The sequence below is a fragment of the Hemitrygon akajei genome, unplaced genomic scaffold (genome assembly GCF_048418815.1).
Source record: "Hemitrygon akajei unplaced genomic scaffold, sHemAka1.3 Scf000063, whole genome shotgun sequence".
In the NCBI taxonomy this organism is placed as follows: Eukaryota; Metazoa; Chordata; class Chondrichthyes; order Myliobatiformes; family Dasyatidae; genus Hemitrygon; species Hemitrygon akajei.
Window position 1 is genome coordinate 1,566,062 of NW_027331949.1, and position 13,099 is coordinate 1,579,160.

The window sequence follows — 13,099 nt, forward strand, 5'->3', positions numbered from 1 at the left end:
TGTAAATGCTGAGTGCCCAGACAAGGACACTACACCGGATAAATCCATAACCGAAGCCTTTTCTCTTCGTCTTTACCCTCCGTCCACACTAAAATGGCATTTTTGTCCCCCGAAACCAGAGCTTTTCAGAAACGCCTTCCAGGGTGGGTATTTTTGAAAAAGCTGCTTGGGCAGATCAATGTGGACGGGGTAACCGGAGAAATCGGAAAACGCTATCAGACGGCAGCGCGCCATTTCATTGTTTTCTTGAACGCAACCTAGCAATTTCAGAACAGACGGCAACGAGACTAAAGCAAGAAGAGTTAGAAATATACTCACCAAATACTTTGACCCATAACTTACTGAATAAATAAGTATACTCACTTTGCCCTGTTTCCTGTCCTTGCTCTTATGAAGGTGATTTACCTATTTATGCAAGTACTTCTCTGACAACAGATGTGTAACAGCCTAATGTAACATTGTATGGAAATACAAGATAACACTGATGCAGACATGTTTTACACAGTTAACAAGGTGCTTTATTAATGCAGAGTTAGTCAGTTTTTCAATGTTCGTCGTCAGCCGGGTCAATCTGTCCGTGAATTCCCTGTCAGTTGCCTCTGTATGCTCCAGTATTTGTTTTTCTTTTACTTTTAAGTTCTCCTGCATGACAGCCAACAGCTGTCCGTCGTTTTAACTTTTTCTAGTCTGTAACTACACAAATGCGCACTTTTACGGCAAGATTCGACAGCAAATTATGTCGCTTGTTTTCGGTAGATGTGTCCTGCGCATGCCCATTAGGAGGAGATTCACCGAAATCTCCGTTTCAGTGTGGATAGAGATATTTTCAAATGTGCATAGTGTGGACGCCTATCGTCTTTATGCGAAACCGGTGTTTTCAAAATCATCCGGTCTAGTGTGGATGGAGCCCTAGTGTATATACAATGTTCTCTGTTTACCTCTGCCTGATCTGAGTAAGGCTACGTCCACACTAGACCGGATAATATTGAAAACAGCGGTTTCCAGTAAAAACGATAGGTGTCCACACTATGTGTTTTTACAAATATCTTTATCCACCTTGAAACTGAGATTTCGGTGAAATCTCTGCAGGACACATCTACCGAAAACAAGCGACATGCTTGGTGTCGAATCTCGCTGTGAAAGTGCGTGTTTGTGTAGTTACAGACTAGAAAAACTTGAAACGGCGGACAGCTGTTGGCTCTCGTGCAGGAGAACTTAAAAGTAAAAAAAATACTGGAGCATACGGGAATTCACAGACAGATTGACCCGGCTGACGACGAACATTAAAACATGACTAACTCTGCATTAATAAAGCACCTTGTTAACTGTGTAAAACATGTCTGCATCAGTGTTATCTTGTATTTCCATACAATGTTACATTAGGCTGTTACACATCTGTTGTCAGAGAAGTACTTGCATAAATAGGTAAATCACCTTCATAAGAGCAAGGACAGAAAACAGGGCAAAGTGAGTATACTTATTTATTCAGTAAGTTATGGGTCAAAGTATTTGGAGAGTACATTTCTAACTCTTCTGGCGTCAGTTTTGTTGCCGTCTATTCTGAAATTGTTAGCTTGCGTTCAAGAAAACAATGAAATGGCGCGCTGCCGTCTGATAGTGTTTTCAGATTTCTCCGGTTACCCCGTCCACATTGATCCGGCGTTTTCAAAATTACACACTTTGGACAGCGCTTCTGAAAAGCTTCGGCTTTGCCGTTTTAGTGTGGACAAAGGGTAAAAATGAAGAGAAAAAGCTTTGGTTACGTATTTATCCAGTGTAGTGTGGATGTAGCCTAAGTGTTCTTTGTCAGGTATGTTTACCTCTGTTTTAGGTGATTAAGTGGCCTTCGTCTCGGACTATCACTGTAGCTAGGCTTTCCTGACAAAGATAGTATAAAAAGCTCTGTATCTCTATGATTAGGCAGAGAGACTTCCGTGGCTGTCTCTCTGTGAGAGCAGACGGAAGGTTCTCTCTCCTAAAGGTGGAAAATAATCAACTGTGGTACTTGCTTCATCACATCCGGTTGATCACCGTTGACATAGGCATTCCAGGTAAATTAAAATCCTTCTGTGTTTCCCTTTGAACTTTACTCCACTTCACCTTAAACATTGCAATCTGCCCCGGTAGCTCTAGGGAACTAGACTACACGACTGGTGACAAGTCTGCCTCGGGAGGTGAGATCTCCACCTTCAACGTCCTCCCATGCTGCTCACACCTGTCGACCACTAATCAATAACCTGTACCTGGCTATACACCGAGAAGAGTCTATCCACCTCACCTCCGAGGGACCTGTATCATCACCTCTGTTCCAGTCCTGGGAACACCCAAGGGACCTGTATCATCACCTCTGTTCCAGTCCTGGGAACACCCAAGGGACCTGTATCATCACCTCTGTTCTGATCCTGGGAACACCCAAGGGACCTGTATCATCACCTCTGTTCTGATCCTGGGAACACCCAAGGGACCTGTATCATCACCTCTGTTCTGATCCTGGGAACACCCAAGGGACCTGTATCATCAAATCTGTTCCAGTCCTGGGAACACCCAAGGGACCTGTATCATCACCTCTGTTCTGATCCTGGGAACACCCAAGGGACCTGTATCATCACCTCTGTTCCGGTCCTGGGAACACCCAAGGGACCTGTATCATCACCTCTGTTCCGGTCCTGGGAACACCCAAGGGACCTGTATCATCACCTCTGTTCCGGTCCTGGGAACACCCAAGGGACCTGTATCATCAAATCTGTTCCAGTCCTGGGAACACCCAAGGGACCTGTATCATCACCTCTGTTCTGATCCTGGGAACACCCAAGGGACCTGTATCATCACCTCTGTTCTGATCCTGGGAACACCCAAGGGACCTGTATCATCACCTCTGTTCTGATCCTGGGAACACCCAAGGGACCTGTATCATCAAATCTGTTCCAGTCCTGGGAACACCCAAGGGACCTGTATCATCACCTCTGTTCTGATCCTGGGAACACCCAAGGGACCTGTATCATCACCTCTGTTCCGGTCCTGGGAACACCCAAGGGACCTGTATCATCACCTCTGTTCCGGTCCTGGGAACACCCAAGGGACCTGTATCATCACCTCTGTTCCGATCCTGGGAACACCCAAGGGACCTGTATCATCACCTCTGTTCCGGTCCTGGGAACACCCAAGGGACCTGTATCATCACCTCTGTTCCGGTCCTGGGAACACCCAAGGGACCTGTATCATCACCTCTGTTCCGATCCTGGGAACACCCAAGGGACCTGTATCATCACCTCTGTTCCGATCCTGGGAACACCCAAGGGACCTGTATCATCACCTCTGTTCCAGTCCTGGGAACACCCAAGGGACCTGTATCATCACCTCTGTTCCGATCCTGGGAACACCCAAGGGACCCGTATCATCAAATCTGTTCCAGTCCTGGGAACACCCAAGGGACCTGTATCATCACCTCTGTTCTGATCCTGGGAACACCCAAGGGACCTGTATCATCACCTCTGTTCTGATCCTGGGAACACCCAAGGGACCTGTATCATCACCTCTGTTCTGATCCTGGGAACACCCAAGGGACCTGTATCATCACCTCTGTTCTGATCCTGGGAACACCCAAGGGACCTGTATCATCAAATCTGTTCCAGTCCTGGGAACACCCAAGGGACCTGTATCATCACCTCTGTTCTGATCCTGGGAACACCCAAGGGACCTGTATCATCACCTCTGTTCCGGTCCTGGGAACACCCAAGGGACCTGTATCATCACCTCTGTTCCGGTCCTGGGAACACCCAAGGGACCTGTATCATCACCTCTGTTCTGATCCTGGGAACACCCAAGGGACCTGTATCATCACCTCTGTTCCAGTCCTGGGAACACCCAAGGGACCTGTATCATCACCTCTGTTCTGATCCTGGGAACACCCAAGGGACCTGTATCATCACCTCTGTTCTGATCCTGGGAACACCCAAGGGACCTGTATCATCACCTCTGTTCTGATCCTGGGAACACCCAAGGGACCTGTATCATCACCTCTGTTCCAGTCCTGGGAACACCCAAGGGACCTGTATCATCACCTCTGTTCTGATCCTGGGAACACCCAAGGGACCTGTATCATCACCTCTGTTCTGATCCTGGGAACACCCAAGGGACCTGTATCATCACCTCTGTTCCAGTCCTGGGAACACCCAAGGGACCTGTATCATCACCTCTGTTCCAGTCCTGGGAACACCCAAAGGACCTGTATCATCACCTCTGTTCTGATCCTGGGAACACCCAAGGGACCTGTATCATCACCTCTGTTCTGATCCTGGGAACACCCAAGGGACCTGTATCATCACCTCTGTTCCAGTCCTGGGAACACCCAAAGGACCTGTATCATCACCTCTGTTCTGATCCTGGGAACACCCAAGGGACCTGTATCATCACCTCTGTTCTGATCCTGGGAACACCCAAGGGACCTGTATCATCACCTCTGTTCTGATCCTGGGAACACCCAAGGGACCTGTATCATCACCTCTGTTCTGATCCTGGGAACACCCAAGGGACCTGTATCATCACCTCTGTTCTGATCCTGGGAACACCCAAGGGACCTGTATCATCACCTCTGTTCCAGTCCTGGGAACACCCAAGAGACCTGTATCATCACCTCTGTTCTGGTCCTGGGAACACCCAAGGGACCTGTATCATCACCTCTGTTCCAGTCCTGGGAACACCCAAGAGACCTGTATCATCACCTCTGTTCCAGTCCTGGGAACACCCAAGGGACCTGTATCATCACCTCTGTTCCAGTCCTGGGAACACCCAAGGGACCTGTATCATCACCTCTGTTCCGATCCTGGGGATCACCCAAGGGACCTGTATCATCACCTCTGTTCCGGTCCTGGGGATCACCCAAGGGACCTGTATCATCACCTCTGTTCCGGTCCTGGGGATCACCCAAGGGACCTGTATCATCACCTCTGTTCCGATCCTGGGGATCACCCAAGGGACCTGTATCATCACCTCTGTTCCGGTCCTGGGAACACCCAAGGGACCTGTATCATCACCTCTGTTCTGATCCTGGGAACACCCAAGGGACCTGTATCATCACCTCTGTTCTGATCCTGGGAACACCCAAGGGACCTGTATCATCAAATCTGTTCCGATCCTGGGGATCACCCAAGGGACCTGTATCATCACCTCTGTTCCGGTCCTGGGGATCACCCAAGGGACCTGTATCATCACCTCTGTTCCGGTCCTGGGGATCACCCAAGGGACCTGTAGTACTCACAGCTGGTTCAGCATCCGCCGCATCTCCTCGCTGATGGCGGAGGAGGTCTCATCCTCCCGGTCCTCCTCCTCCCCTCCCAGTAGCTTCCTGGACGCCTCGCTCTCCAGTAGCGGGCCCTCATTGCCACAGGCCGCCTTCGACTCCTTCTTACGCCCGGACGGGGAGACCTGAGGCCAGGAGACAGAAGGGTAAGAGCAGGGAGAGGTGGCCGACCGGCTTTTATTTTTAAACATCAGCTCACCATCCTTTCTTTTAAACAAAAGTTCATTCCAACACTAAAACTCAGCACAATAACCAGGACATCGTCAATGATTTACAGTTTCGAATTAAAATATGGTTTTCACCATCTGCAACACACTTGAGTCACGGGGGGGGGGGGGGGGGGGCTCCACCCTTGGGTCTATTTAAAGCGGGGACTGAGAGGCTCTGAGTACGGCCGTCAAAGGTTGTAAGGCCATCTTCGTCTCGCCCGCAAACATGGCCACAAAGCCACCAATCCCATCAGAGACCCTCACCACCCAGGCCACGCCCCTTCCTCACAGCTGCCATCAGGTGGAAGGTACAGGTGCGTCAGGATTCTCAGCACCAGGTTCAAGTTACCACCCCTTGACCATCAGGACCTTGAGCAAAAGGGCTACACTCATTTAAGGACTGTTATATTGTTCTACCATGCTCGTAATGTATTGCTGTGTGTTTACATCTGCATTTGCGCAGTTGGCTTACAGCTCCTGATGCTTACAGTCACTGATGGATTTGCTATGCCCGCAGAGAAAGAACCTCAGGGTTCAAAGTGGTGAGGTGTATATACTCTGGTAACAAATTTTACTTTGACCTTTGATCTGTCATCTAAATCACTGACGTATAAACAAACGGTCCAAAAACTGACCTCCCCCCGTGGAGAACCACCAGATACCGCTGGCCAACCAGAAAAGGCTCCCTTTATTCCTACTCTCTCCTGTCGGTCAGCCTATCTTCCATCTGTGCTGGTATCTTTCTAGGAATACCAAAGGCCTTTCTCTTGCTCAGCAGCCTCTTGTGCAGCACGGCAAAGGTCCTCTGAAAATCCACAGTGAATTCAATCACTGCCTCCGAAAGGTTCCTCTCCCATAGAACATTACAGCACAGAAACAGGCCTTTTGGCCCTTCATGGCTGTGCTGAACTATTTTTCTGCCGAGTCCCACTGACCTGCACCTGGCCCATATCCCTCCAAACCCCTCTCATCCATATACCTGTCCAAGTTTTTCTTAAATGTTAAAACTGAACCCGCATTTACCACTTCATCTGGCAGCTCATTCCACACTCCCACCACTCTCTGCGTGAAGAAGCCCCCCCCCCCCCCGCAATGTTCCCCCTTCACCCTTAACCCATGGCCTCTGTTTTTTCTCCCCTGGCCTCAGTGGAAAAAGCCTGCTTGCTTTCACTCTGTCTATACCCGTCATAATTTTATAGTCCTCTATCAAATCACCCCTCATTCTCCTACGCTCCAGGGAATAAAGTCCTAACCTATTCAACCTTTCTCTGTAACTCAGTTTCTCAAGTCCCGGCAACATCCTTGTAAACCTTCTCTGCATTCTTTCAAACTTAATTCCTTCCTTCTTTTAATTTGATGGCCAAAACTGCACACAATACTCCAAATTCGGCCTCACCAATGTCTTATACAACATCACCATACAATTCTAACTCTTATACTCAATACTTTGATTTATACAGGCCAATGTACCAAAAGTTCTCTTCACTATCCTATCTACCTGTAACGCCACTTTCAGGGAATTTTGTATCAGTATTCCCTGATCCCTCTGTTCTACTGCACTCCTCAGTGCCCTAACATTTACCTTGTATGTTCTTCCTTGGTTTGTCCTTCCAAAGTGCAATACCTCACACTTGTCTGTATTAAACTCCATCTGCCATTTTTCAGCCCATCTTTCCAGCTGGTCCAAATCCCTCTGCAAGCTTTGAAAACCTTCCTCACTGTCCACTACACCTCCAATCTTTGTATCACCAGCAAATATGCTGATCCAATTGATATAAATGACAAATAACAATGGACCCAGCACTGATCCCTGTGTCACACCACTAGTCACAGGCCTCCACTCAGAGTAGCAATCCTCCACTACCACTCTCTGGCTTCTTCCATTGAGCCAATGTCTAATTCAATTTACTACCTCTCCATGTATACCTAGCAACTGAATCTTCTTAACTAACCTCCCATGCGGGACCTTGTTAAAGGCCTTACTGAAGTCCATGTAGACAACATTCACTGCCTTCCCTTCATCCACTTTCCTGGTAACCTCCTCGAAACACTCTAATAGATTGGTTAAACATGACCTTACATGCACAAAGTCATGTTGACTCTCCCTAGTAAGTCCCTATCTATCCAAATACTTGTAGATCCTATCTCTTAGAACACCTTCCAATAATTTACCTACTACAGACATCAAACTTACCTGCCTATAATTTCCTGGACTACTTTTAGAGTCTTTTTTAAACAACAGAACAACATGAGCTATCCTCCAATCCTCCGGCACCTCACCCGTGGATACCGATATTTTAAATATATCTGCCAGAGCCCCTGCTATTTCAACACTAGTCTCCTACAAGGTCCGAGGGAATACCCTATCAGGTACTGGGGATTTATCTACTCTGATCTGCCTCAAGACAGCAAGCACTCTTCAATCTGTGTAGGTTCCATGACCTCACTACCAGTTTGCCTTATTTCCATTGACTCCATGCCAGTTTCCTTAGTAAATACAGATGCAAAAATAACATTTAAGATCTCCCCCATTTGTGTTGGTTCCATACATAGCCGACCACTCTGATCTTCAAGAGGACCAATTTTATCCCTTACTATCCTTTTGCTCTTAATATACCTGTAGAAGCTTTTTGGATTATCCTTCACCTTGACTACCAAAGCAACCTCATGTCTTCTTTTAACCATATAACCATATAACAATCACAGCACAGAAACAGGCCATTCCGGCCCTCCTAGTCCGTGCTGAACTCTTAATCTCACCTAGTCCCACCTACCCGCACTCAGCCCATAACCCTCCACTCCTTTCCTGTCCATATACCTATCCAATTTTACCTTAAATGACTCAACTGAACTGGCCTCTTACTACTTCTACAGGAAGCTCATTCCACACAGCTATCACTCTCTGAGTAAAGAAACACCCCCTCGTGTTTCCCTTAAACTTTTGCCCCCTAACTCTCAAATCATGTCCTCTCGTTTGAATCTCCCCTACTCTCAATGGAAACAGCCTATTCACGTCAACTCTATCTATCCCTCTCAACATTTTAAATATCTCGATCAAATCCCCCCTCAACCTTCTACGCTCCAATGAATAGAGACCTAACTTGTTCAACCTTTCTCTGTAACTTAAGTGCTGAAACCCAGGTAACATCCTAGTAAATCGTCTCTGCACTCTCTCTAATTTATTGATATCTTATCTCTCTAATTTAGTGATATCTTTAGCCCTCCTGATTTCTTTCCTAAGTATTTTCTTACTCTTTTTATACTCCTCAAGCATCTTATTTCCTCTCTGTTGCCTATACATGTTATACATCTCTCGCTTCTTCTTTATCAGAGTTCCAATATCCCTCGAGAACCAAGGTTCCTTACTTTTATTCATTTTGCCTTTAATCCTGACAGGAACATACACACTCTGCACTCTCAAAATTTCTCCTTTGAAGACCTCCCACTTACCAATCACATCCTTGCCAGAGAACAACCTGTCCCAATCTATGCTTTTAAGATCCTTTCTCATTTCTTCAAATTTGGTCTTTTTCCAGTTTAGAACCTCAACCCGAGGACCAGATCTATCTTTGTCCATGATCAAGTTAAAACTAATGGTGTTATGATCACTGGAACCAAAGTGTTCCCCTACACACACTTCCGTCACCTGTCCTAACTCGTTTCCTAATAGGAGATCTAATATTGCATCCTCTCTAATCGGTACCTCTATATATTGATTTAGAAACCTTTCCTGAACACATTTTACAAACTCTAACCTGCCTAGACCTTTAACAGTGTGGGAGTCCCAATCAATATGTGGAAAATTAAAATCCCGTACTATCACAACTTTATGTTTCCTGCAGTTGTCTGCTATCTCTCTGCAGATTTGCTCCTCAATTCTTGCTATTTGGTGGTCTATAATACAACCCCATTAATGTGGTCATACCTTTCCTGTTTCTCAGCTCCACCCATATGGCCTCCGTAGACAAGCCCTCTAATCTGTCCTGCCAAAGCACTGCTGTAACATTTTCTCTGACTAGCAATGCCACACCCCCACCCTTCATTCCTCTGCCTCTATCACCTCTGAAACATGGGAACCCTAGAACATTAAGCTGCCAGTCCTGCCCCTCCTGTAGCCAAGTTTCACTAATGGCTACAATGTCATAATTCCACATGTCAATCCACGCCCTCAGCTCGTCAGCCTTCCCCACGGTACTCCTTGCATTGAAATAGACACACCTCAGAAGATTATTACCACCACACACAACCCTTCCATTTGTGACTTTGCATGAACTTTTAACATGTATTTTCACCCCCGCTATCTGCTCTGGCACTCTGGTTCCCATCCCCCTGCCAATCTGGTTTAATCCCCCCTCCCCAATAGCACTAGCAAACCTTCAGCTCCCTAATCAAATCGGGTTTATTACACAACACCCAATCTAGAATCTAAGCCTTTTCCTTAGTGGGCTCAACTGTAAGCTGCTCTAAAATGTCAGTTCATGGGCATTCTACAAATTCCTTCTCTTGGATCTAGCACCAACCTGATTTTCCCAATCTATCTGCATATTGAAATCTCCCATGACTATTGTATCACTGCCCTTTTTACATGTCTTTGTACCCATCCTGGCTGCATTTCAGAGGCTTCCATTAGAGTATTTTCACCTTTGCAGTTTCTGAACTCTACCCACAAGACTTTTACATCTTTCGATCCTATGTCATCTCTTTTTGTGGATTTGCGCACTTCCTAGAAATTAGAGGTGTTGCCGTGCTTTCTTTGGTGTTATCATTTCAAGTAACCCTCTGCACCTCTGATCCCCCCAACAGGACTGGCTCACGGACACTCATCAGGCAACAAATAAGCTCCTTGGGCTTGCGGACATTGAGTGAGAGGTCACTGTCGGGGCACCGCTCAGCCAGACCTTCCACCTCCCTCCTACATGCTGGTCCGTCCCCACCTTTGACTCGGCCAGCAAACTTGAACACGGCACTGGGACGGTGCTCAACCTCACAGTCATAATTATGAAGCCAGTAGAGCGGGGGGGGGGGGGGAGGGGGGACTGAGCACACGGCCATGTGGTGCACCTGTGCTGATGGAGGAGATGTTGCTGCCAATTTGGACTGACTGGTGTCTGTAAGTGGTGACCAGAACAAGTGGAGTCTGACCTGGGTCCTATATAGCTGCAACATTACTTCTCGGCTCCTAAATTCAATTCCACGACTGATGAAGGCCAATACACTGTACACCTTCTTAACCACACAGTCAACCTGCGCAGCTGCTTTGAGCGTCCTATGGATTCGGACCCCAAGATCACTCTCACCCTCCACACCGCCAAGAGTCTTACCATTAATTCTGCCAATCATATTTGGCCTACCAAAATGAACCACTTCACACTTATCTGGGTTGAACTTCATCTGCCACTTCTCAGCCCAGTTTTGCAACCTATCAATGTCCCACTGTAACCTCTGTCAGCCCTCCGCACTATCCACAACACCTCCGACCTTTGTGTCATCAGCAAACTTACTAACCGAACCCTCCACTTCCTCATCCAGGTCTTGAAGCTTATTAATTAGTTTTGATCATATTGGATGCCTGTGGGCGTTAAGAAGAATGAGGGTGGATCTGATTGAAACCTATTGACCATTGAAAGGATTAGTTCCACTGGACGTGGAGAGGGTGGAGGGTGCCCAAGACCAGAGGGCATGGCCTCAGGAAAGAAAGAGCCCCTTTAGAACAGAGATGAGGAGGAATTTCTTCGGCCAGAGGATGGCGAATTTGTGGAATTGATTGTTGCAGACGGCTGTGGAGGTCAAGTCATTGGGGGTCAATAAAGCAAAGGTTGATATGTTCTTGACAGGGTGGGAGGGGGGTAAAGATTATGGTGAAAAAACCAAGAGGATGAGGTTGGTCAGCCATGATGGAACAGCCGTGAGGACTGATGGGCCAAATATCCTAATTCTGCTCCTACGCCTTATGGTTTTATGGTCTAAACTTAGGACCTCTAGATGGAGCCTCACCCAACCTCAGGGGCAAAAGCGTGCTGGCATTTCCTAACCTATTCAACTTTTCCTGTAGCTCAGGTCCTTAAGTCCCAGAAATATTCTTGTAAATTGTCCCTGATCTCTTTCAAGCTTACCTTTCCTGCAGGGAACTGCACACAATAATCCTACTGGGCTTCACCCAGGGTTTCTACAACCTCCCAACATCTGAAGTTTAATTATCATTCAATCATATATAAACATAGCAAATCAAAACAGCGTCCTCCAGGCAAAGGCACAGAACATCACACATGACTAAGTTTTCAGAAAAACATAGTCACAACAAAAAACACAAAACAAAAAAGCCAAGTCCCTGAGTGGCATGACTGTGGATTTACAGGATGGGATGTTGTCGTGTCATGCCATCTGCAGAGATTCTCTGATCACTCAGAAATGACTGGGTGAAAAAGGGAGGACGAGAGGATGAATACAGGGCCTGGTGGAGGACTTTGTCAAATGGTGCAAGCTGAATCATCTGCAGCTCAACATCAGTAAGACAAAGGAGATGGTGATGGACTTTACGAAGACTAAGTCTGCTCTGCTCCCTGTTACTATGGATGGTGAGGACATGGATGTGGGGAGGACCCACCAGTACCTGGGGAGGCACCTGGATGACAGGCTTGAGTGGAAACCAGCACAGAGGCTGTGTACGAGAAGGGCCAGAGTCGCCTCTACCTCCTGAGGGGACTGAGGTCCTTTCGAGTATGCAGGCCTCTCCTTCACATGTTCTACCAGTCTGGTGTCACCAGTACAATCTTCTATGTGGTGACGTGCTGGGGCAATGGCACCAACACGGGTGATGCCAACAGGCTCAATAAACTGATTAGAGAGTCTGGCTCTGTTATAGGAGTCAAACTGGACACACTGGAGGCTGTGGTAGAACAAAGGACCCTACGGAAAATACTGGACAATGTTTCTCACCCTCTGCACGGCACCTTGGCTGAACAGAGGGAACACTTTCAGTGATAGACCGAGACAACTGTGCTGCTCCAAAGAACGTTATATGAGGTCATTCTTACCCTCGGCCATTAGGCTCCATAATGAGTCAATCTATAGTCAGTGAAGTGATGACTTCCTCCTGTTAAGATGGTTTTATTCTTTCTTAGCTTTCTTCTAATATTTATAAATATGTGCATTTGTAATGCTACTGTGACATTGTAATTTCCTTTGGGATCAATAAAGTATCTATCTTGTCCCAGTCCAGGTTGTTCTTCCACTGAGTCAACACTAGAGAGCAGCAGTGAGTGTCGCTGTATTGATGCTGCCAATATGGTGGAGCCCCACAGAAGCAAATGTCCAACAGGGTCTAATGATCGCTACAAAGACGTCTGAGACAATCGCTGTTGGACCGTGCACCTTCCTGGTGCGATGGCCTGCAGCAACGCAACAACAGTAGGTCCAGCTGCATCACTATCGAGCAACTTGCTAATGGGTTAGTCCCGCAGTACTTCGTGTCCTTACCATCCAGCAGCGACTTGCAACGGTTACAAAATCAAACAGAGCAAATATCAGACCCCACTTGGAGTACTGAGCTCAGATCTGGTCTCCACTTACAGACACCAATCAGTTCAAATTG

The 13,099-nt window shown here is 47.1% G+C and overlaps 1 protein-coding gene across 2 annotated transcripts in view; it reads right to left on the reverse strand.

Moving 5' to 3' along the window:
- Nucleotides 1-13,099, reverse strand: part of LOC140721872 (non-homologous end joining factor IFFO1-like) — a 50,494-nt gene that overhangs the window by 6,232 nt on the left and 31,163 nt on the right. For both annotated transcript variants that reach the window (XM_073036696.1, XM_073036695.1), the window contains exon 5: nt 5,258-5,424. In XM_073036696.1, the coding sequence (XP_072892797.1) occupies nt 5,258-5,424 (167 nt within the window). The remainder of the gene's footprint in view (nt 1-5,257; nt 5,425-13,099) is intronic.